This window comes from Antennarius striatus, chromosome 1 (assembly GCF_040054535.1).
Source record: "Antennarius striatus isolate MH-2024 chromosome 1, ASM4005453v1, whole genome shotgun sequence".
NCBI classification, from domain to species: domain Eukaryota; kingdom Metazoa; phylum Chordata; class Actinopteri; order Lophiiformes; family Antennariidae; genus Antennarius; species Antennarius striatus.
The window spans coordinates 4971804-4995032 of NC_090776.1; the positions used below are offsets into that span (position 1 = coordinate 4971804).

General features: G+C 42.1%; 1 protein-coding gene across 4 annotated transcripts in view; it reads right to left on the reverse strand.

The window, feature by feature from the left end:
* Positions 1-23229, reverse strand: part of lrrk1 (leucine-rich repeat kinase 1) — a 94193-nt gene that overhangs the window by 53952 nt on the left and 17012 nt on the right. For 3 of the 4 annotated variants that reach the window (XM_068313014.1, XM_068313006.1, XM_068313030.1), the window contains exons 5-8: positions 19649-19828; positions 11668-11804; positions 6043-6269; positions 2690-2817 (exon numbers count right to left, since the gene is read on the reverse strand). In XM_068313014.1, coding sequence (XP_068169115.1) covers positions 2690-2817; positions 6043-6269; positions 11668-11804; positions 19649-19828 — 672 coding nt within the window. The remainder of the gene's footprint in view (positions 1-2689; positions 2818-6042; positions 6270-11667; positions 11805-19648; positions 19829-23229) is intronic. The other variant, XM_068313021.1, reaches the window with a different exon arrangement.

The following is a 23229-nucleotide window of genomic DNA, read 5'->3' on the forward strand; positions in this document are numbered from 1 at the left end:
AGATTGTCTCTGAGTATTGTAACAATCAGATGACATCTATGTGGAGCCAAGCTATGAGCAAGAAGCCTCTGCAAAGTCCCATTGTTAAAAAACAGACATCTGCTGAAGCGGTTTGCCAAAGAACACATTGACTGGCCTGAAAAGAAATGGAGCCATATTTTGTGGACTGATGAGAATCAAAATGCTCTTTTGGGGTCTAAGGGCCACAGACACTCTGTCACACAACCTGCAAACACTGAATTCAATCCACAGACGGTTAAACATGGTGGTCCAAGCATCATGATTTGGTGATGTTTCTCATACTATGGTATTGGTCCTATTTATCAAATACCAGGGATCATGAATCAGTTTGAGAACATCAGAATACTGGAAGTAGTCAGGTTTCTGCATGCTGAAGTGGAAACGTCCTTGAAATGAGTGTTTCAACAAGACAATGACCCCAAACGCACTTGAAAACAAGCAAAGTAATGGCTCCAGACAAACAGCGTCCGGCTAATGGAGTGACCAGCACAATCCTCAGACCTCAATGCCATCGAAAACTTGTGGGCTGATATAAAAAATGCTGTTCATGAGGCAAAACCAAGAAATACAGAGGAATTGTGGAACACAGTTTATTCGACATCGGATGCAACACCTGTTGACCGTTGCCAGAAGTTGGTCAACTGCATGCACCACAGACGTGAAGGAATTATCAGTAACTGTGGTTTCATAACTAAACATTTGTTGAGGATATTCAGCAAAGTTGATTTTTCAAGAATTTCTTAGTTTATACGGTACATTTTTGAGATTCCAAAGACACTGCTATTTAACATTACATTTCTTGACTTTCCATGAAATATTATAAAATTGAATAACTTTTTTCCAATTTTCCTTCTTTGAAATAGAATGTGCATTTACTCACCTTTTTAAAGACACTATTATTTTGACCATAACTGTATATATACATACAGTATATACAGTAATCACTAGCTTATTTGATGTGTGGCTACACTACATCGCAGATTTTTAGTAGGTAGTCACGTGATACCGTACCCGTGTGCTATTGGCTAACAGCATCCGTATGTGCACTGCGTTCCGAGACTCACGGTTCCTCCTGCAACTTTTCTTTAATACAAAAGTGTTTTAAACAGTCTGTGATAAACTGTGTTGTTCTGTGGTGTGTGTGTTGCCCTGAGTTGGCCTAAGTGTGTGTGTTCTGCAAGTGTTTGCGAGATCATTGTCAGTTCTTGTTTGTTCCTTGTTAAGGCTGGACGCCAAATAAGGCCTGTTCAAGGAATATCTTGTGTGTCATCCTTGCCCACCACAAGAAACACCGGGGGTGTTACAAGTCTATAAGAGTGTGTATTAAAGAAACACTAAAAAGTGCTTTAAACAGTCTATAAGAGTATGGGAAAAACTAATATAAATATAAGGTGGTTTAATATCAGTTTGGGGAAAGTTCAAAAACCGTAAATAATACTTGGTCGCTATATCGCAGAATTTTGTTTTTCCCCGGGTTGTCCTGTAACGCATTTCCTGTGAGTAATGAGGGACTACTGTAGAGTGCGCCCTCATTCTTTGCAGTTAATGCATTCCGGGAACCACACACAATTAATGAATTGCGCGATAGAGATATGAGCTACTTATCTTATTATTTACGGTAATTTAACCATTTATGACCCTCCCCATACTGATATTAAACCCCCTATCCGTATTACCTTTTCCCACACTCTTATCGACTGTTTAAAGCACTTTTGTGTCTCACGAAAGTCTGAGACTGACAGAACGGAGCACACTTCAGGATGCCGTCATCCAATAGAATGTGCTTATGGCTATGAGGTGGAGTCGCGAGCTTTGATGCGATAGGGCGCACTGTACAGTATATACATATGTATATATACACACACACACATATATATATATATATATGTATATATACACTCAACAAAAATATAAACGCAACACTTTTGTTTTTGCTCCCATTTTTCATGAGATAGACTTAAAGATCTATACTTCATTCCAGATACACAATATTCTCTCAAACATTGTTCACAAATCTGTCTAAATGTGTGATAGTGAGCACTTCTGCTTTGCTGAGATAATCCATCCCATCTCACGGGTGTGCCACAACAAGATGCTGATCTGACATCATGATTAGTATACAGGTGTACCTTATACTGCCCACAATAAAAGGCCACCCTGAAATGTGCAGGGTTTTTTTGCTTTATTGGGGTCTGGGGACTCAGAACCAGTCAGTATCTGGTGTAATCACCATTTGCCTCATGCAGTGCAACACATCTTCTTCGCATAGAGTTTATCAGATTGTCAACTGTGGCCTGTGGAATGTTGTGGAATGTGACCAAAAGTGTTACGTTTATATTTTTGTTGAGTGTACATACTGTATATATACTAGCGGAAATCCATGGAAATTCCAGGATAAAATAATAATATCAGACTTTGTTTGTTTTCTTTTTTTTTTTTTGCTGTCACAGGAAAAAAACCCACTGTGTCCAATAAAGCCGTAACTGCTCCATGTGTGTCGAATGGACGAACACAAAGATGAAGACCGCTTCGGCGTTACGGTCCGGCCATCCGGGTACGTACATACATACACATATACACACATATATATACATACATACACATATACACATATATATATATATATAGATAGACACATATATAAAAATATACATGACTTGGAACATACTAGTAGGGATGTCAAACAGGACTGTGAGGTGGTTCTTGGCAGCAGAGAGTCTCTGGGTGTGGGTCAAATGGAGTAGTTCAACTGGCAAACTGGTGAACAGGTTTTGAGAGAGATTTACCTGCTTTAAACTGACACACACAAAAATGGACGTTAATATTTCTATCCTTGAAATGATTCTATTTTATAGTCTGATGTTACAATCAATAACTATGGTATAGGAGGAGAATTTTTGAGTAAATGCAAGTGTTATTGGACAGTAGATCCAGATGCACTCTGCTTATGTGAAAGTTGTAATCAAAGTAAGAGCACTGGAGCACAGAATAATGGAAATGGTACATGTCCCATATACCAAGGCTATAGTCCTTTAGTTGTCATTTCTTCTTTGTCACCCATTTTTTTCTGTCACATCTTCAGGTGTCACTATCAAATAAAGCAAAAATTTACCTGTGATGTAAAAAGGTAAGGTGTAACACAATAGTGATTTGTGTATGCGCGAGCAGGCTGCAGGTTTCTTTTGCTCTGTGTGAGTGTCACGTCTTTTATAATTTAACTCCAATCGAGTTATTGAATTTAACTCAATAGTGCAAGCCAGCAGTACTGGACTGGTGTACTCCAAGGAGGAGATGATGTCCATGAGGACCAGAGGAGGTCCGGGATGCAACTTCTGGACCCCCTACATTAATCCACCAGCAGCCCCTATTAGGTCCTATATGCACACTGTGATTACGTCTTACCCGGTAATGTCAACACTAAGGAGGCTTTGTCCTTGGAAGGTCGCCGTACTGGACCAGGTGACCGTCCCAGGTGAACTAGGAAACTATCTTCAAAAGGTATTCAATCTCAGTCTGCGGCTGGGGAGGGTCGCATGATTGTGGAAAACCTCCTACATCGTCCCTGTGCCTAACAGGAGATGCCTGACTGAGCTCAACTACTATTGACCAGTCACTCTTCGCATGTGATGAAGAGCCTAGAGCAACTGGTACTGGAGCTCATGCAACCCCAGGTGCAAGGTGGATGGACCCCCACCAGTTTGCCTGCCAGCCTCAGGTTGGGGTTCACAACACCATTCTGTATCCTCTCCACTGTGCGCTGGAAATTGGGTGTTGGGCTGGAAATCAGGTGTTGTGCTGTTAAGGTGCTCTTCTTTGAATTGTGGAGAGCCTTTAACGCCATTAAAACTTGGCTCCTGCAGAAGAAATTGGTCTCAATGTCTGTGGACCCCAACCTTGTGAGCTGGATCACCCACTACCTGACACACAGACCCCAGTATGTTTATATGGGTGACTGTTTCTCATCTGTGGTGACCACCAACACAGGAGCTCCTTGAGGAACTGTGCTCTTTCCTTTTCTGCTCACCCTCTACACCACAGACGTCCAGTATAACTCTGGTAGATGCCACATGCAGAAATTCTCAGATGGCACAATGATTGTGGCATGTATCAGAGAGGGTGAGGAGGGCGAGTACAGGAGAGTGGCAACGGACTTAGTGGAGTGGTGTCAGTGGAACGAGCTCCAGCTGAATATGTAAAGGACGAAGTAGATGGTCATGATTTCTGACGGACACCTGCCCCGGCACCGCTGGTGGTCATTGATAGCAAGGAGGTGGAAATGGTAGAGACGTTCAAGTACCGGGGACTGCATCTGGACAAGAGACTGAACTGGTCTACCAACTTCGACTGTATGTACAAGAAGAGTAGTGTAGGATGTATTTCATGTAGATGCTGGTCTCCTTCAACATCTGCTCCAAGCTCCTTCAGATGTTCTACCAGTCCGTCATGTCCAGTGTGCTGTCTTACGCTACTGTGTGTTGGGGTGGTGGTTCCAGGGATAGGGGCATGAAACACCTGAACACATTCATCTGCAGGGTGGTTCTGTGACCGGTCAGAGCCTGGAGAGGAGGACCATGTCCAAGTTCAGAGCGATTTTGGGGAACATCAGTCATTCCCTGCACACTGCCTTCTCCCAGCAGAGAAGCTCCCTCAGTGACAGATGTTGTGATGGATGTGCCTGCCCACCGTGTGGGCATCTAGCATGGGATCCACTGGGATCTGTGCAATTTCTGAACTTCTTTTTTTTTGCTGTTAAGTTTAGTATGTGTTTGTCTGTAGTGTTTTTTATATGTCTCTTGTCTTTACATTCTACCTATATATCCCAACCTGCTACATTTACTTATTGTGACTGCTGTTTCTTTGTGTGATAACTGTAACCTTGTGTAATATATGACTGTATTTGAGCAGAGGTAAATAATTTCTGTCTCTGTCTGTCTTTCTGTCTGGGAGACTGTCCGTCCGTCTCATATAAAGTACACCAAGCTTGCCCCTTACAGCATACTGTATTTGTTAGTTCATTACTGTTTGATCTTTTTTTTTTTACCAGCTGCCAGTTTGTTTCCGTTCTGGCCTTTGTGCTCACTGGTAAATGTAATTAAGACATCAACATAAGATATACATCAATTAAGACATACATTTATTCATTCATTTTCTCAACCCGCTTCATCCGCTTGTGCATGTCGCGGGGAGCTGGAGCCTATCCCAGCTTGTCTTAGGGCGTGAGGTGGGGAAACTCCAGGCACGACACCAGTGCATCGCGGAGCTACACACAGACACACAAACATGCACACACACTCACTCCTATAAGCAATTTGGGACCGGCCAATTAACCTGAAGCGCATGGTTTTTTTTTTGGATGTGGGAGGAAGCCGGAGAACCCGGAGAGAACCCATGTAGAAACGGGGAGAACATGCAAACTCCGCACTGAGCGGGACTCAAACCCAGAACCGCTTTGACAGCGCTAGCCATTGCGCCACTGTGCCGCCCTTAAGACATACAGCTGAATTTAATAGTGACTAAAATCATATGATGTACAAGGATTCAAAATTTAAGTGGCAGAATTAATTCAGATTTAAACCTCCCAGTGAGCAACAAGTGTAATAATGTTTTTAAATATGACAAATGTAACAAACTCGATGACATCATGGCCATGACAGTGGCCCTTTAAAAAAAAATAAAGATAGCAAAATAGCTTTTCTCCACCTATGTCTATTTACACTGAACCAAACAATAATGTGGCAGCTCCCGGACATGTAACTCTTTCACCACTTTTTCAGTTAATTTTGCTTTTCTTTGAGTTAGCTATTAACTACTTCTAACTGCTTTCTAACTTTTCCACTTGAGGGCAACAAACATAACGCAAACATCAATACCATCTTCTCCATCTACCTTGGAGAAGATGGAGTATCAACATGTTTATAATGTTGATTCTGTTGCTAGCTGGAGTGTAAAAAGTATTAAAATTATGTGATAGGCCCACACATACATATCAATGGGCTGCATACAAGACATACATGTATGTACCTGGAGCAGAGGACCTCCAGGGAGTTGGGAGCATCTGGTAGCTCTTTCAGCAGGTTATTAGAAAGATCAAGACATTTCAGGTGGATGAGACCCCAGGGTACCATGGAAGGAAGAGCAGCCAGACTGTTAGATGACAGATCAAGGTGGGTGATGCGTGATGATACATCCAAGAACCAGTCCAGCTCCAACCAGGGCAGCTGCAGATCACTCCAAAATACACTGAGAGTCTGGACACACACAAAACATGATATTAGGAAGGATAAAGAGAGCAAAACATGTATTTTAGTCCTCTTCGATACAGTGCAATCCAAGTATCTTTACACCTTACACATTAACTAGCTAACCTGTCCCAGGCTGGAAAAGGGTTTGTCCACCATTTCCAGACAACTATTTACAAGCGAAACCCATGGCTGACAGGCTCCAAGGGACGCTGCCTTTTGTTTGCAAAGGATTGATTTGGTGTTTGGCGCCACACTAGATTTGTAAACTTGAATTTTTAACCAAGGACACCAAACCATGACTGGACATTTGCAAACTACGGTGCTTTTAAAAACTTTTGGGGACACGAGAGTGGATTCGCTGCTCAATGATCAGGTACGCAACTAAGTGGAACTTTTTTCTTTTCTTGCTGAGCATGACACAGACCAGTATTGTCACTTGTCCACTAACAGAGTTTGCTGGGACATCTTGCATAATACAAAAGGACCTCATTCATGCTATTTCAGAAGTGATTGAAGAAGAGATGAAAACATCAATCAAAAATCGCTTTTTGCCGCTGTAATGGTGGATGAGACAACAGACGTGGATAATGCCCCACAACTCACACTTGTCTTGAGCTATGTAACGGAATCAGGTGTCAAGGAGCATTTTGTCTAATACAAAGATCTAGTGGCCAGCAAGCTGATGACATTGCAGCTTATTTTTTTCCTTTCTCAAGAATTACAAAGAATGTTGTCTGGACACAGTTGTGGCACAGTGTTATGATGGTGCCTCAGTGAGTTGTTCTGTGATGTACTGTAGTTGTGTAACGTCTATAAAAGATGTGGCTGCAGGGTTCTTCTGTGCGACTGACAATGAAAGGAGTAGGGCTGATGCCTCTCCAAAAGTTTTTGTCTCATTTGAGAGAAGTTAAACGTCTCGGTCCTCGAACACTACATTGGCTCAGCGGTGAGAGCTGCATATTATAAGATGTATTTATGCAAATCTGACTAACTAGAACATTACTGAAGGCCTAGGAGTGAAATGCATGGCCTGCCGAAGAGGACAGAGGAAAAAGCGGGGATCGAGAGGCGGCGTGAGACAGCGGCTGTGGAGACGCGGCAGCAGGTTCCCAGTCCCTTTTATTACCTTGTCAGATGCGTGCTCTGTAAACAACAAGCTGGATGAGCTCGTGGCGAGAGCCAAACATGACTGTGAATTCAGGCAGAGCGATCAGGTCTGTTTTACAGAAACGGGGCTTAAGAGCAACACATAACCCCAAGCCTACCTGGTTACACTACAATCAGAGCGGATCGGGAAAAGCGCAGCTCCTCTAAATCCATCGGAGGAGGGCTGTGTAATGTTTGTGGACAACAGCTGGGCCACACAATTCTGCATTCGAGAGCAAGTGTGCACCCCAGACTTTGAAATATTAACTGTTTCTTTCAGACCCTTTTACAGTCCACGGGAATTTGGACAGATTACGATTATTCTCACATGTGTCCCTGGTCCAAATTATGAGGCTGCAGGGGAGAGAATATCAGAGAGTTATAAAAATGCTCTCACTCGCTCTGCAGTGACTCTCAGGGATTTTAACTCGTGCAACCTATCTGAGCACTTGCCAACCCTCAACAAATATGTGGATTGCCCAACTCGCCTAAATAGGACTGTTGACCAATTCTATGGAAATGTCCCCAATGCCTATAAAAGCGTATACAGACCCCCGCTCGGAACATCGGACCATAACATCATTCATCTACTTCCCAAGTACAGAACTATGGTGAAAAGAACAAAACCTGTCTCCAAGGAGATACTGGTGAGGTCTGATAGGAGCAGAGAACAACTTAGTGACTGCCTCGAAAACACTACTTGGGACACCTTCGAGTCCTGCCAGGATGTTCGTGAACTGATACTATCACATCATATGTAACTTTCTTTGAAAACACTGCGTCTGAAAAGAAAACCACCAGAATTTTTCAGAACAACAAGTCCTGGGTGTCTAAAGAGCTGAAGGGCTACATTAATGAAAGGAAGCTTGCTTTCTGTGCTGGCAACATGGATTTGGTCCATGAGAAAAGGAGGAAGCTAAGAGGAGCCATCCTTAATGCGAAACTAGATTTTAAAAACAAAATAGAGAGCAAGTTTGTAAATGGAAATGTGAAACAAGCTTGGGAGGGGCTAAAAACCCTAATGGGCAGACCCCTCAAAAAGGCTGGGAGTTCTAGTAGTCAAATCGATGTCAATGACCTAAATAGATTCTACTGTAGATTTGACACTTTGAATGACAATATGGAATGTGATGAAATGTGCAATAATCTTCCAACAGCAACCCCCATAGTCATCAAGGAGGATGAGGTTGCTTCCTGTCTCTTAAGACTCAAGCGAGGCAAGGCCCCAGGGCCTCACAGTCTGAAGCCTAGAGTTCTTAAAGATTGTTATTTCCAACTTAAGGGAATGTTAACCAGGCTGTTTCAGCTTCTCTTAGACAGCGGCACAGTGCCACTATCATGGAAACACTATAATCAGGCCTGTGCCCAAGAAGCCAGGCACAAGCTCACCTAATGATTTCCAGCCTATTGCTTTAACCTCTGTACTATGTAAAACTATTGAACGAGTCCTGCTTAACCTCCTAGCTGCATTGGTGTCAATAAGAATGGACCCATTTCAATTTGCATATAAGAGGAACAGAGGTACAGACGATGCATTACTGACCATGCTTCATGCAGTCACACATCTTATGCACCCTAAAGAATATGTTAGGGTATTATTCATAGATTTTAGCTCAGCATTTAATTCAATGAAGATCCATATCCTGCTGAAAAGGGCTGCTGATCTCAAAGTACATCCCAGTTTAATCTTGTGGTTTAGGGATTTTCTTTCTTGTCGCCCACAAAGGGTTTGTGCCAGGGAGAACACATCAGAGGTGATCACTGTGAGCACAGGTTGCCCACAAGGAAGTCTATTGTCCCCTGTGTTATTCTCTCTTTTTACTAATGAATTTATGATCAATGAGAAATATTTCAAACTATTTAAGTATGCAGATGATATGGCCTTAGTTGCCCTGTTACTTAAATTAGACCCCTGTGGTGTAGATGCCTACCTTGCTCATACTGTAGCACTTGAAGGGTGGTGTCACACCAGCCAGCTAGAAGTCAACGTAGGCATGACAAAGGAATTAATCATGCTTAAACCAGATATTACTATACTGCCAGTCTCGCTGGATGGCCAATTTATAGAATCTGTGGAGGACTTCAAATACCTGGGCACAGTCCTAGACTCCCAGATGAGCTTCTCTGGTAACACAGAGTATACTTACAAGAAATGTTCCCAGCAACTTTATCTACTCAGAAAGCTGAAAAGCTTCAGTGTTAGTCAACAGGTCTTAGAACTTGTGTACAAGACCATGATTGAGAGTGTTTTGACATTTCATCTTTCTGCCTGGTCTGGTCACTTAAACAGTAAATTCCTGAACAAACTGTCTAGGATTGTGTCAATGGCTAGCAAAATCATTGGCAAGCCCCAAAAGGCATTGAGCCTATTGTATAAGGAGAGGGTGAGGAAGAAAGCTCTGAGCATCACAGCCGATAGCTCCCATCCTCTCTCCAGAGTTTGTGCTTCTGAAATTTGGTAGGCGCTATGGAGTTCCCTTAGCGACCAAAAATATTTATAAGTCTTTTGTCCCCAGAGCAGTCAACATTCTTAATTTGACAGAATGACCTACTGCATGACGGTGGTGGTGATGGTAATGGTGGTAATGATGGCGATGGTGATGATGATGATTATGAAACAGGTTTTTTAATGTTGGACTCTCTCTTCTTAGTGCTGTTGTCTTATCTTTCTATGGTGTGATCATCACTGCTGTATTGTGTCTTAAATGTCTTGTCTGTAAGTCTGGTGAGCCAAAGATGAATTTCCACCCCGGTGGACAATAAAGATTTATTATTATTCAACCAGTTTAAAGATAGAATTTTAACAACCTCTACCACTTTGCAGTGAAGCTCTAGAATGTTTGGTGAACTAAAAAAACTTTCCATTGACATAGAAGTAAGAAGATAATGTCTGAATTAGACTTTTGTATGAACTGCTCTAGTTGAACAAAAAACTCCAAATGTATCTGCTGCTGTTTTTCATTACATATTGTTGAATACATCCAATGTGGGCAAACACATCTCTAAGAAAATGCTAAGACAATCTCTGTCACCTTTAAAGCTCCTATATTATGCTTTTTTAATTAATGTCACACAGCTGCCAGATTTCCAACTACTCTGTATTCAAAATGTCTTGCCCCAAATTGATCTGTGGTACTGAATATCTTCGACTGAAAATTGATTAAATGAATGTCAGGTCCAAATGCTTTGTTTGTACGTCATGGTCATTGTAAGTTAATGAGCTTCTTCTGTCAACGCCATTGAGGGTTTCTAGACTTTGTGCTGACAGGGATGGTACAGAGGAGGCAAAACGAAACGTGGAGGCTTTCTATTGTTGGCGTGAACTATATTGAACTGTTGGCTGTTGGGCGCCATCCCTATATTACTTGCGTCCCCTAATCCTACATCTCAGTGGGGAGGAGTAGGGTGAATGGAAGCAGGCCACTAAAAACAGTACATACCTGCGTATACATTTCTATACACAGATATTATTCTCTTATCTATTTATTATGACTTCTTTTAGCTCCTCATTCTTAGATTCTCATTCCAACATTAAGCTTTCTTTCTGGAGAAGTACAACTATGACAGAAATTCCCTTCTTGGGATCAATGAAGTATGTATCAATATAGCACTTTTCTCATACTCATAAGCAACTGTAAATAAGATGAAAACATGCCATGTATGCCTGTGTGTTTTTTTTTTATGACGCTGATGATACAGGTACAGGGACACACATAGGCAGACTGCACATATACAGACCAATGCAGAGCTAACTATTTAGCCAAATAATATCTGATTTCAACAGCTTGTGAGGAACTTTCAGTGTCTGCCAGCCAGGTCGTTGCCACACACTGCTACCTTAGCCTGAACAGGAATTTCACTTTGGGGATGAACACACCCTTTTCCAGGGAGAGGGGGTGTTCTCGCAGATGGGCTCAGGATATGCCTGATTGGCATATCCGGAGCTCTGTCAATCACTCTTATTGTTACGTCATGATGGGTGCTGATCTGAAACAAATTGTTTTTATGGAGTTTTGCATAATTTTCTGTTTTTCTGTTGAAACAGGACACATTTGTTTTCCAGACTCTAGGAGTTGGTAGTGCTAGGGAGGTCCAATATGTATATGTACAGAGCTGAAAAAATGTGTTTTTCATAATGGAATGTGTTTTTCATTATATTGGCTGGATGACAGTCAATGGTACCCAAATAAAACCTGTTGACATCTTCATATTTATCTTTTCAGAATGCCATTATCACCCCCCTCATTTGCACACAGACCTCCTCTCCTTCAGGGGTGGAGGCTTCCTGCAGTTTGACTCTGAGGAGATGTTTGCTGAAGGCTGGATGGTCCATAAGAATGTATGATGAGAATCCTGCTCCATTCTGCAACAGGAATTGAGCTATCTCTTCATTACCTGCAACAGAGTGTGTGTTAAAAGTTCAGAGGAGTGAACAGTTCAAAACTAGTTCCTTTACAGCAAGTCCGCAGACACATTGTTTCACATATTTCTACATTTTTTTTCAGCCGCCGTTCAGCATCTCCCTGCCTATGTACAGTGCATTGAAAAATTTGTGTTCAGGCTAAGGTAGCCCCCCAAGAACTTTGACATTTTGCCACATTTTAGGCTTTAAACTGAAGCCTATTGAAAATACTTGTTAAGAATCAAAAGAGACACAATCGTGAAGTGGTGCTTCCAAATTTATTCAACATTTTATATTGTGTTTACAAATAAAAAAAACTGAAAAGTAGGATGTACAAAAGTATTGGCCCCCTTTGAGTCAATACTTTGTACAACCTCCTTTTGCTGCGATCACAGCCACAAAGTGTTTTTGGGTATGTCTCTAAGTTTTGCACAACTTGAGACAGAAATAGTTGCACATTCCTCCTTACAAAACAGCTCAGGTTCCTTAAGGTTTGAAGGAGATCGTTTGTGTACAGCAATTTTCAGATCTTCCCACAGATGCTCTATTGGATTGAGGTCTGGACTTTATATGGTTAGTTTTAAACCATTCTATTGTAGATTTGGCTTTATGTTTGGGCTCTTTGTCCTGTTGGAAGGTGAACCTCTGCCCCATCCTCAGGTCTTTTGCAGATTCCAACAGATTTTCTGTCAGAATCACCCTGTACTTGGATTCATAAAACTTCCCTTCAACTCCAGCGATCTTCCCCACAGCATGATGCTGCCACCACACTTGACAGGGGGGATGGTGTTTTCAGGGTGATGTGCAGTGTTACTCTTATGCCAAACATAACGTTTCGCATTCAGCCCAAAAAGTTCAATTTTGGTCTCATCTGACCAGAGCACCTTGTTCCACACGTCATCTGTGTCTCCCAAGTGGCTTCTTTCAACTCCAAACAGGCATTTTTATGGTTTTCTTTCAGAAATGACTTTCTTACTGCCAGTCTTCCATAAAAGCCAGATTTATGTATGACTAATAGTTATCTTAAGGACAGATTGTCCCACCTCAGCTGTGTATGTCTGCAAGTCATCCAGTGTGATCATGGGCCTCTTGATTGCTTCTCTGCCTAGTTTCTTCCTTGTTTGGGTTGCAAGTTTAGAGGGACGGCCAGGTCTTGGTAGGTTTCCAGTGGTTTCATGCTCACTCCATTTTTATATTATTGATTGCACAGTGCTTTCGGAGTTGTTTAAATACTGTGAGATCTTCTTGTATCCCATTCCTGCTTTGAACTTTTCCACAACTTCATCCCGGACCTGCCTGGTGTGTTCTTTGGTTTTCATGATGCTGTTTGTTTTCTAGAACTCCTTTCACAGACCTCTGAGACCATCATAGAGCAGGTACATTTAAACTGAGAACAAATGCCACTCTGTTTGTCATTAGTCGTTTAGGTCAACATTGGATCATTCAGAAATCATCAGGGAACTTCCGGAATCGGTTACCTGAGCTGAGAGAACAGGGAGCCAATAATTTTGCACGTCCTACTTTTCAGTTTTTTATTTGTAAAGATAATATAAAATGTTGAATAAATTTGGTTCTATCAGTCCGTAGTCTCCAGTGTGCTGTCATACGCCATTGTGTGTTGGGGTGGGGGGGCCAGGAAAAGAGATATGGACCGTCTGAACAGACTCATCCGCAGAGCGGGCTCAGTGGTCGGGCTGAGCCTGGACTCTGTGGATATGCTTCTGGAGAGCAGGACCATGTCTAAAATTAAGGCTATCATGAACAACAACAGGCACCCCCTCCACACCACCTTCTCCCAGCAGAGAAGCACCTTCAGGGGCAGACTGCTGTCACACAGCGCCTCCACAGAGAGGCTGAGGTCCTCCTTCGTGCCCCGTGCCATCAGGGGGTACAATGACTCTCTCAGGAGGAGCGGGGGGGAGGTGGCGAGGTCAGCACGGGGTTGAATGGATTTAATTTAATTTTAATTTTATTTTATACTGTTTATGTATATATATATATATATATATATATTTTTTTTTTTTTTTATACTGTTTTATATTTTAATTCAATTTTATACTGTTTATATTTTAACACTAATATTTTTTTAAATTTTATACTGTTTATATTTTAATTTTATACTATTTATATTTTAGTTATAGTTTAGTATATAAGTCCTGTTAGTGCTGCATGTGTCTGTTAGTGTAGTGTATGTCTTGTGGTATGTCCTGTGATGTCAGTGTTTCTTTTTCTCCTGGTGTTTATTCAGTATTATTTGTTATGTAATGCCTGAGCAGTGGATATATACAATTTACTCCGGGATTAATAAAGTACCTATCTATCTATCTATCTATCTATATTTCAAAATAAACCTCATCAGTGCCATCACTTGAATCGAATTTTTAATGTAATTATTTCTTAAAATTATTTCGTTTACAGTGATGTTGATTATCAATTTATGAAAAAAAAAATTGTTTATTGTCTGTTGAAGTCTGCATTTTACATAAAACCATTACGGATGACTTATTATTAGACTACAGCTGTCCTGGGGTCATTAACGATTATCGAGCAAATGAAGACCATCTTAGATAAAACCGGTCCGTGGTGCACAAAAGGTTGGGTACCGCTGGTGTAAGGAATGGGGCAGCGAGGCTTTTTGTTGTGGTTCCGCCTTTCGTCCACACGACATTGCAGATATCTGGGACGAAAACGCCGGCCAAAGTGAAGCTTTTTGAAAATGTCTGGTCTGCGTTAGCGAGTGGATGCTGTAACCGAAACTTTTTCTATCCAAGGGGCGTCTCCCTGCGACAAAAACCGCTATACGTTAGCTTGTGTGACCCGTGTCTACATGTACACACAGAATGGACGGAGTTAAAACCGGCTAATTTCTGACATATAACAGTTCCACGTCGAAGACACATTGATGAACATGCTTGACAGTTGGATATTTGTCGGTTTCTTTCTTTATGAGTCATACAGTGTATATATTTATTTATTCATTCATTCACGTTCCTTGCTGACACCAGTTCTGGGTCAGACTGTGATGCGCTGCCTGCTGGTGGGAGAACTCTGTGATGGAGGTCATCCTCCAGGAGGAATGGCCCGTTCTCAGAGTTGTTATGCTTATGCTGCGAAGCTCAACGGCCCCACCTCAACCACTGTGCTTCCAACCTCGCCACAACCTCCTGCTCCCACCACGACCGAGACCATCATCACGGCAGACCTGGTGACGACAACGCTGAGGAGGCTCCGTCCCTACAAGGCGGCTGGACCAGATAAGGTCTCCCCAAGACTCCTCCGAGCCTGTGCTTCGGAACTAGGGGACCCCCTGCAACAATTGTTCAACCTCAGTCTGCGGCTGGGGAGGGTCCCGTCACTGTGGAAGACCTCCTGCATTGTCCCTGTACCCAAGAAAGGACGCCCTACTGAGCTCAACGACCACCGACCGGTCGCTCTTACCTCCTACGTAATGAAGACCCTAGAGCGACTGGTCCTGGAGCTCATGCGTCCACAGGTGTAGGGTGCTATGGACCCTCTCCAGTTTGCCTATCAGGCCAAGGTTGGGGTTGACGATGCTGTCATGTACCTCCTCCACCGCACACTCTCCTACCTGGACGCCGGGGGCTGTGCCGTCAGAGTGCTCTTCTTCGACTTTTCGAGTGCCTTCAACACCATCCAGCCCCAGCTCCTGCAGGATAAACTGACCTCCATGGCTGTGGACCCCTACCTCGTGAACTGGATTACGGACTACCTAACGGACAGACCCCAGTACGTCCGTATGGGGGACTGTTTGTCTTCTATGGTGACTAGCAGCACTACCAGCAGAGAAGCACCTTCAGGGGCAGACTGCTGTCACACAGCGCCTCCACAGAGAGGCTGAGGTCCTCCTTCGTGCCCCGTGCCATCAGGGGGTACAATGACTCTCTCAGGAGGAGCGGGGGGGAGGTGGCGAGGTCAGCACGGGGTTGAATATGGATTTAATTTAATTTTAAACTGTTATATATATATATATATATATATATATACATGTATATATATGTATATATATATATATAATTTATTTATTTTTTATACTGTTTTATATTTTAATTCAATTTTATACTGTTTAAATTTTATTTTATACTGCTTATATTTTAATACTGTAATATTTTTACATTTTATACTGTTTATATTTTAGTTATAGTTTAGTATATAAGTCCTGTTAGTGCTGCATGTGCCTGTCTGTTAGTGTAATGTATGTCTTGTGGTATGTCCTGTGATGTCAATGTTTCCTTTTCTCCTGGTGTTTATCCAGTATTATTTGTTATGTAATGCCTGAGCAGTGGATATATGCAATTTCCTCTGGGATTAATAAAGTATCTATCTATCTATCTATCTATCTATCTATAAACGTGTTGATCAATGCACTTATGGGGTAATGGTTGGACATGGCCTAATCCAGGTAGTGGTTCGGTTTGTGCCGCAAGTTTTGACATAGCACGAACAGTCTGTTCAGCTATGGTTTCCGTTTGGAATGGGACAATCGATATAGTATCCAAAATGCTCCTTGGGCATCTAACAAAAACGGTCATACTGTTCTGTTCATGTAGTCAGCTAATAGAACTATTACTTCTCTAAAATTTCCTTTCCACTTGCTCTTTTGACAGGTGCCTTTTCCTTTAACATTAGCTCCTTTCCCAATCTCACGATTAGTTTGCTTTCTTTCTCCAGTTAGCCTGCTAACAATCATCTACGGCTTTGCAATGCCCGCCCAGCGCAATCCATGATTTGCCAACACAAAGTCGTTACGTCACCACTTTGGGTGCACTTGCTTTATAATACCTATACATTTGTTGTCATATGTTTGGTATGAAGTCTGATATTATTGTTTTATCATGGAATTTCCACAGGTTCCTTAGTTTTAAGATATAATTGTACAAGGTGTGGATTTTGTTGTATGAACTGTACAATTAATTCCTCTTTGACAGCCTGTTAAAGGTGGGATTATTGCCCTTTTTTTTATTGTACGTGTATACAACTGACTAAAGCTGGATGGGCACCATTGTTTCCAGAACTCCTATTTATTGTGATTTCAATACATACAGCAAAACAAAAAATACAGGACAAATAATGTCTTGCAATGAGGCAAAATAAACATAAAACATGCACAATCATAAACAATTAAATACTAAATACAGTAATCCCTTGCTTGTTTGTGCTTCAAGATGCACGGCTTCACTACATGTCGGATTTTTAGTAGGTAGTCACGGGATACCGTACGCGCATGCTATTGGCTGACAACATCCGTTTGTGCACCAGCACACTTCCGTGTATTATAGAAACACACAAAACTGCATTAAACAGTCTATAAGAGTGAGGGAAAAACTAATACAGACATAAGGTGGTTTAATATCAGTATGGGGAGGGTTCATAAACGTATAGCGACAATCGTATAGTTTGTCGCTATATCGCCGAATTTCATTTTTTCACAGGTGGTCGTGGAACACATTCACCACGAGTAATGAGGGATTACTGTATACTATATTTAAAAAAGAAAATTGGTTGCATTTTTTTATAGGTTATTTCATAATTAATTTATTGTATGTTACTCTACTCTAGAGAATCCAGAAGACATCCCAGATTTTCCAGAATCTGTTAAGCTTAGTTTAAAAAAAAAAAAAAAAAAGCTTAACTTTTCAAGAGCATTTAGTCTAGTTGCAACCAGTTATTAACACAACCAGTTATTACGTCAAGTTGCAACCACTTATTTAGTTCCCAGAGACAAAACAACTTTTCACACAAGTTATTTTGGTAATAGATAACCTTTTGTCTTAATAAATGATACTACAAAAGTAAAATTTTGTCTTAATTCAGGTTGCCTTTGATTCTGCCGGCTTCCTCCAACCTCCAAAAGCATGCACTTCAGCTTAATTGGCCGGTCACAAATTGACCCTACGTGTGTGTGTTTGTCTGTGTATAATATGTATGGCTCTGAGTCACGCCCATAGTGAACCCTGCCTCATCTGGGGTGGACATTATACATGCATTATATATTGCACATATTGCTTAATGTTCCAATACATGCTATATATATTGCAGGTATTGGAACGTTAAGCACTTTTGTGTATCACCACATTGTGTCTGTGTCAAATGACAGGGAGAACAATAAATTAGAGTCAATTGAACAGCACATGAGATATAACAGGATGTTCTGCAACTATAATTATTACCCGATGTATGCGGAGGATGAGAGTTTGGACATCTAGTGACTCATCCCGGGTGGCTTCATCTGTATCAGATTCTGACAAAGATATCAAACTAATTATAATGTCCCGTTTTGGTTTACTGTGTGTATGGAAAAGTTAATCAATGCTAACACGGAACCAATGCTAACACGCTAGCCCGTCAAGGGATTTTCCATATTATGTTAGCATTGAGCTAGCCGCCATTCATTACAGTTGGACTTTGTGGAATTAAGAATAACTCTAGTTTATAAAGTATTAATATTTCTTGTATTTACAAATGTATGAGGATCAGGGCCTGACATGCTGTTTTTGTATGTTGTATTTCAGTTTCACAGATCTTCTCATTAAATTGACCTTTTTGATATTGTTTACTTTTCGCGAGTGCCATAATCGTGCAATAATCGTGCAGACATTAATTAATTATCCACTAAACCTTGGGAATTCTGAATAAATACTATGGGTTTTCCGAAAATGATCTCACCTTCATATCTCTTTGGAAATCATCCGGAAATCATAGCAGATCCTCGGATCTTTGGTCATTTTGACCCCGTTTATCCTTGCTCTCCATTTCCTTTCTAGCTTCCCAGAAGGTATTCTGAAGAAGGATAGGTACTTGTCTTGGTGTTTATGTCTTGCTGTGTTGGCACAACCGTTCACCTCACAGGTAACCATGTTCTTTATTGGGTTTATCGCTTCACTGATCGCACTGTGTTCTAATGGCTGCCCTGACTGATGAAGCGAAGTATGTCGCCAATGACATATGACCCCCACGTGACCACTCGATGTGGAAGCTGCTGCAGAGCAGATTTTAGAGTTTTCTGACCAAAAGGATGATGCTAGACATCTAAAAAAAATTGTTTTTCTATTTTTCATAATGATGAACAACATATACAGTATGTCTCTTAAAAATGAGTTTACTGTTCCTTTAATGATAAATGTTAATGGTGAATGAGACAGCCTCAAGGATTTGCTTGTGCACATTCTGTGTACTACCTACACTATTGAAAAATGCAAGTCAGCTGTTCACATGGTCCCGTAATTGTGAGTCACTTACTCCAAGCATTTATTTAAAAAAATTAGTACGAAACGAACATGACATTTAACAATTTTATGTGGAGAAAACACTATTGCCGTTGTTTGCTAGGGTGGTCGCAGCTCAGTCCACTACGGCTTGGGACCGAAGGGTAGCTGGTTCAAGGCCATCAAGCTGTTCATTAGAGGCGCACCATGATGGAGCTGCCTGATACTTACAGGTACCTTATGTTTTTGTGTATGTCAAGGGATTGTTTACATATACAACTGCATGTGACTAATAGATTGACTAAAACTAGAGTCGACAAATAATTTTCCTACGGGGATCATAAAGTTGATTTTGTTTCGTTAAACAAGACAAAGTTCACAATACTAAATGGTTGTGAATGAAGGCTATTGCTAATGTACAACATAGATTCAAGGGATATTCTAAAATGTCTGTTTCATTAGTGCAACAGGTAAGCACCAAGCAACATTGTCGATGATTCTTCTTTGGTAAAGGTGAATTATTTTCTCACTCCTGTGGCAACATTAACGATCATTTATAAGATCTCTGCATTAAGCACAGATCATGACAGAAGTGTAATCACATGTTTCCCTACCTGCTGTTGCAGCAGCATACAGAGGCAAACCAGTAATGACAGCAAAATCATTGCTGTGGATGGAACAGTCCCTGGTATTAACACTATAGTTGTGAACCAGCAACTGTGCGACTTCAAGATGACCCTGCTGGCAAGATGTGGCGAGCATCTGGTTCAGCAAGTCTCTCCTCAAATGTGGACCTGAGAGGGACCAGGATAAATTTTCAGTCAGAAGAGATCATCCTGAAGACAAAACGCAAACTGAAACTACAGAGACTCAGGGAAACAAACATACCCATAATGAAATTATCATTAACCATTTGACACAGGCTTGCAAAATTTGGTTTAAAAAATATTTTGACATTCAATGATGATGATGGTTGCTCAGTCACAAATTAAAGACTATTTTCAGAATAAAGTACATACATTTAAGTCCATTTAAATTATAAACTCAAGTACAACACGTCCTTTGTTTAAACACACCTGTCTGAGTGAGGTATTGCTTTTCTAGACACTGAATCAAACAAAATTGAGGTTGGTGGTCTGGTTCTTAGAGTAGTTAAGATACATGGCAGCTGCTTTTTCCCCCATTTGTAGCAAGTAGCTAGCCCATCGGCGCTTTGCATTCAGTTAGGTGGGCTTGAAGGGGTTTTTGATCTAATGACCCTTAATATGACCTTAGTGACCCCCAACGTGCTTGGCAGGGCATCCGCAAGCTTCTTAATATGAACCACTCCAGTTCTCCCACCACTAGCACCAGCTCAGACCTAGCAGAAGAGCTAAATCTTTTTTTCTAGGTTTGGAGAGGAGCAGGAAACCCCCATGCTGCTGCCCGCTGACACCCTGGCCCTCACTGTGAGCACAGAGGAGGTCAGGAAGGTGCTCCACGGTGTGAACCCATCAAAGTCTCCCGTCCTGACGCCGCTAGTGAGGTCTTTACATCTATCTTAAACTTGTCACTGGCCACCTGCACAGTACCTAGTTGCCTGAAATTGGCCACCATCATACCAGTCCCCAAGTAGAAGTCGATCAGCAGCCTGAATGACTACAGACCTGTGGCTCTAACATCCACAGTGATGAAGAGCTTTGAGAGGCTGGTCCTGGGGCACATAAAATCTCTGCTCCCTCCCAGTCTTGATCAACACCAGTCCACTGGTGATGCCATCAACACAGCCCTCCACACAGTGTGAGAATACCTGGAACACCCTCGCAGCTATGCGAGGATGTTGTTTGTAGACTTCAGTTCTGCCTTTAACACACATGTTCCGAACAGACTGTTGTCCAAACTGTGCGGTCATGGATCGGGAGTTTCCTCACGAACCACAGGCAGTCAGGCTGGGGGATCACTACTGTACTCCTCAACCCTGTCTGTGAGCAGTGGGGCCCCGAAGGGTGTGTGCTCAGTCAAATGCTGTACACCCTGTACATGACCTGTGCCCCGATTAACAGAGGAAACTTCCTTGTGAAATTTGCTGATGACATTACTGTGGTGGGGCTGATTACAAATAATGATGAGTCAGCCTACAGTGAGGAGGTCCTGAACCTCACCACCTGGTGTTCCCTAAACCTGGCACTGAACTTCTCGAAAACCAAGGAGATGGTGCTGGACTTCAGGAGAAAAAGGGAGGATCCTCCGCCTCTTCTAATTCGAGGGGACCTGGTGGAATGGGTCAGCAACTTCAAGTTCCTGGGAACGCACATCCCAGAGGACCTTACATGGGGCAGTAACACCAATGTCCTTGTGAAAAAGGCACCACAGCGCCTACATTGTCTAAGGTTGTTGAGAAGGGTAACCATGTCCTAGGGCCTGCTGCTGTCTTTCTACAGGAGTTCTGTGGAGAGCATCCTCATCAACACAAGCTGGTGTAGTTTATCAGCTGCTCTCAGGCTGACAGGAAGGCTCTGGAAAGGGTCAGGAAGTCAGCGCAGAAGGTCGTACGTGTACAGTCATCCTCTCTGTCAGACATCTACAACACCAGATGTCTGCATAGGGCCACAGGCATCACCAGTAATTTTCCAGAGTCCAAAAAAGTTGTAATTTTTAGCCTTTTTTTCCACTGTGGCTACACAACCTAAAAACCTTGTAACCAATCTGGAATTTACACGCCTATGGCGACGTGGCGAATGGCTAGCACAAGCCTAGGATTGGTATGAAGGGCTCAGCACTGATGTGGTTTAAGTCCTATCAAACTGGTGATTTCCAGGTTGCTAACATTGATGACTTTTCTGTCCACTACAATTAGTTGTGGAGTTCAAGGCTCCATCTTGGACAATACTGCTTATGTTGTACATGCTTCCTTTAGGTAATTTGATAAAGTAAAATTCCTTCAACTTTGATTGTTATGTTGATGGCACCCAACTATCTGTCTTTTAAACCTGACGAAGCCAATCAGCTGGACAAACTACAGAGGTGCATAAAGAGACTAGAGATTGGATGGCTAACAATTCTCTGCTGTTAAATTTTTACAAAACTGAAGTCATTGTGCTCGGCCAAAAACGGCACAGTGTCTAGTGATGTAACCACATTGGATGGCATTACTGCTGAGGCCAGAACCATTGTGAAGAATCTAGGTATTATTTTTGATTAGGATATGTCATGTAAATTGCAAATAAAACAGATTCATACAAATTGCCTTTTTTCATCTTCGTAATATTGCTCAAATCAGCAGAATCATCTCCTTTCGGCTTCTCTCTTCTCTCACTTCGGCTTTCCCCTTCAGGGGCGGCCACAGTGAATCAGTTGTCTCTATCTAACCCTGTCTTCTCCATCTTCTTCTCACACCAACTACCTTCATGTCCTCCTTCACTACATCCATAAACCTCCTCTTTGTTTTTCCTCTAGGCCTCCTGCCTGGCAGTTCATAACTCAGCATCCTTCTAGAGATAGTGAATATATTCACTATCTCTCCTCTGGACATGTCCAAACCATCTCAGTCTGGCCTCTCTGACTTTATCTCCAAAACCTCCAACAGGTGCTGTCCTGATGTACTCATTCCTGATCCTATCCAAATCACTCCTATCACTCCCAAAGAGAACCTCAGCATCTTCATCTGTGCTACCTCCAGCTCTGTTTCCTGTCTTTTCCTCAGTGACACTTCACTCTAGATGAAACTCTATCCCACCTGGCACTTGTCTGCACCCGTTCCATCTTGCCTGTACACGCTTCTTCACCTCTTTTCCAGACTCTCCATTGCTCTGGACTGTTGACCCTAAGTACTTAAAATCCTCCACCACTTGATCTCCTCTCCCTGTTACCTCACTTTTCCGCTTGGGTCCTTCTCAATCACACACATGTACTCTATCTTACCAGAACATAACATTCATTCTTCTGAAAACATCATAGTCCATGGAGATTCCTGTCTAACCTCGTCTGTCAGCCTGTCCATTACCATAGCGAACAAGACTGGCCTCAGAGCTGATCCCTGATGCAGTCCCACCTCCACCCTGAACTCCTCTGTCACACCTACAGCACACCTCACCACTGTCTTACAGTCTTCATACATGTCCTGCACCGCTCTAATATACTTCTCTGCCACTCCAGACTTCCTCATACAATACCACAGTTCCTCTCTGGACAACCTGTCATAATCTTTCTCCAGATC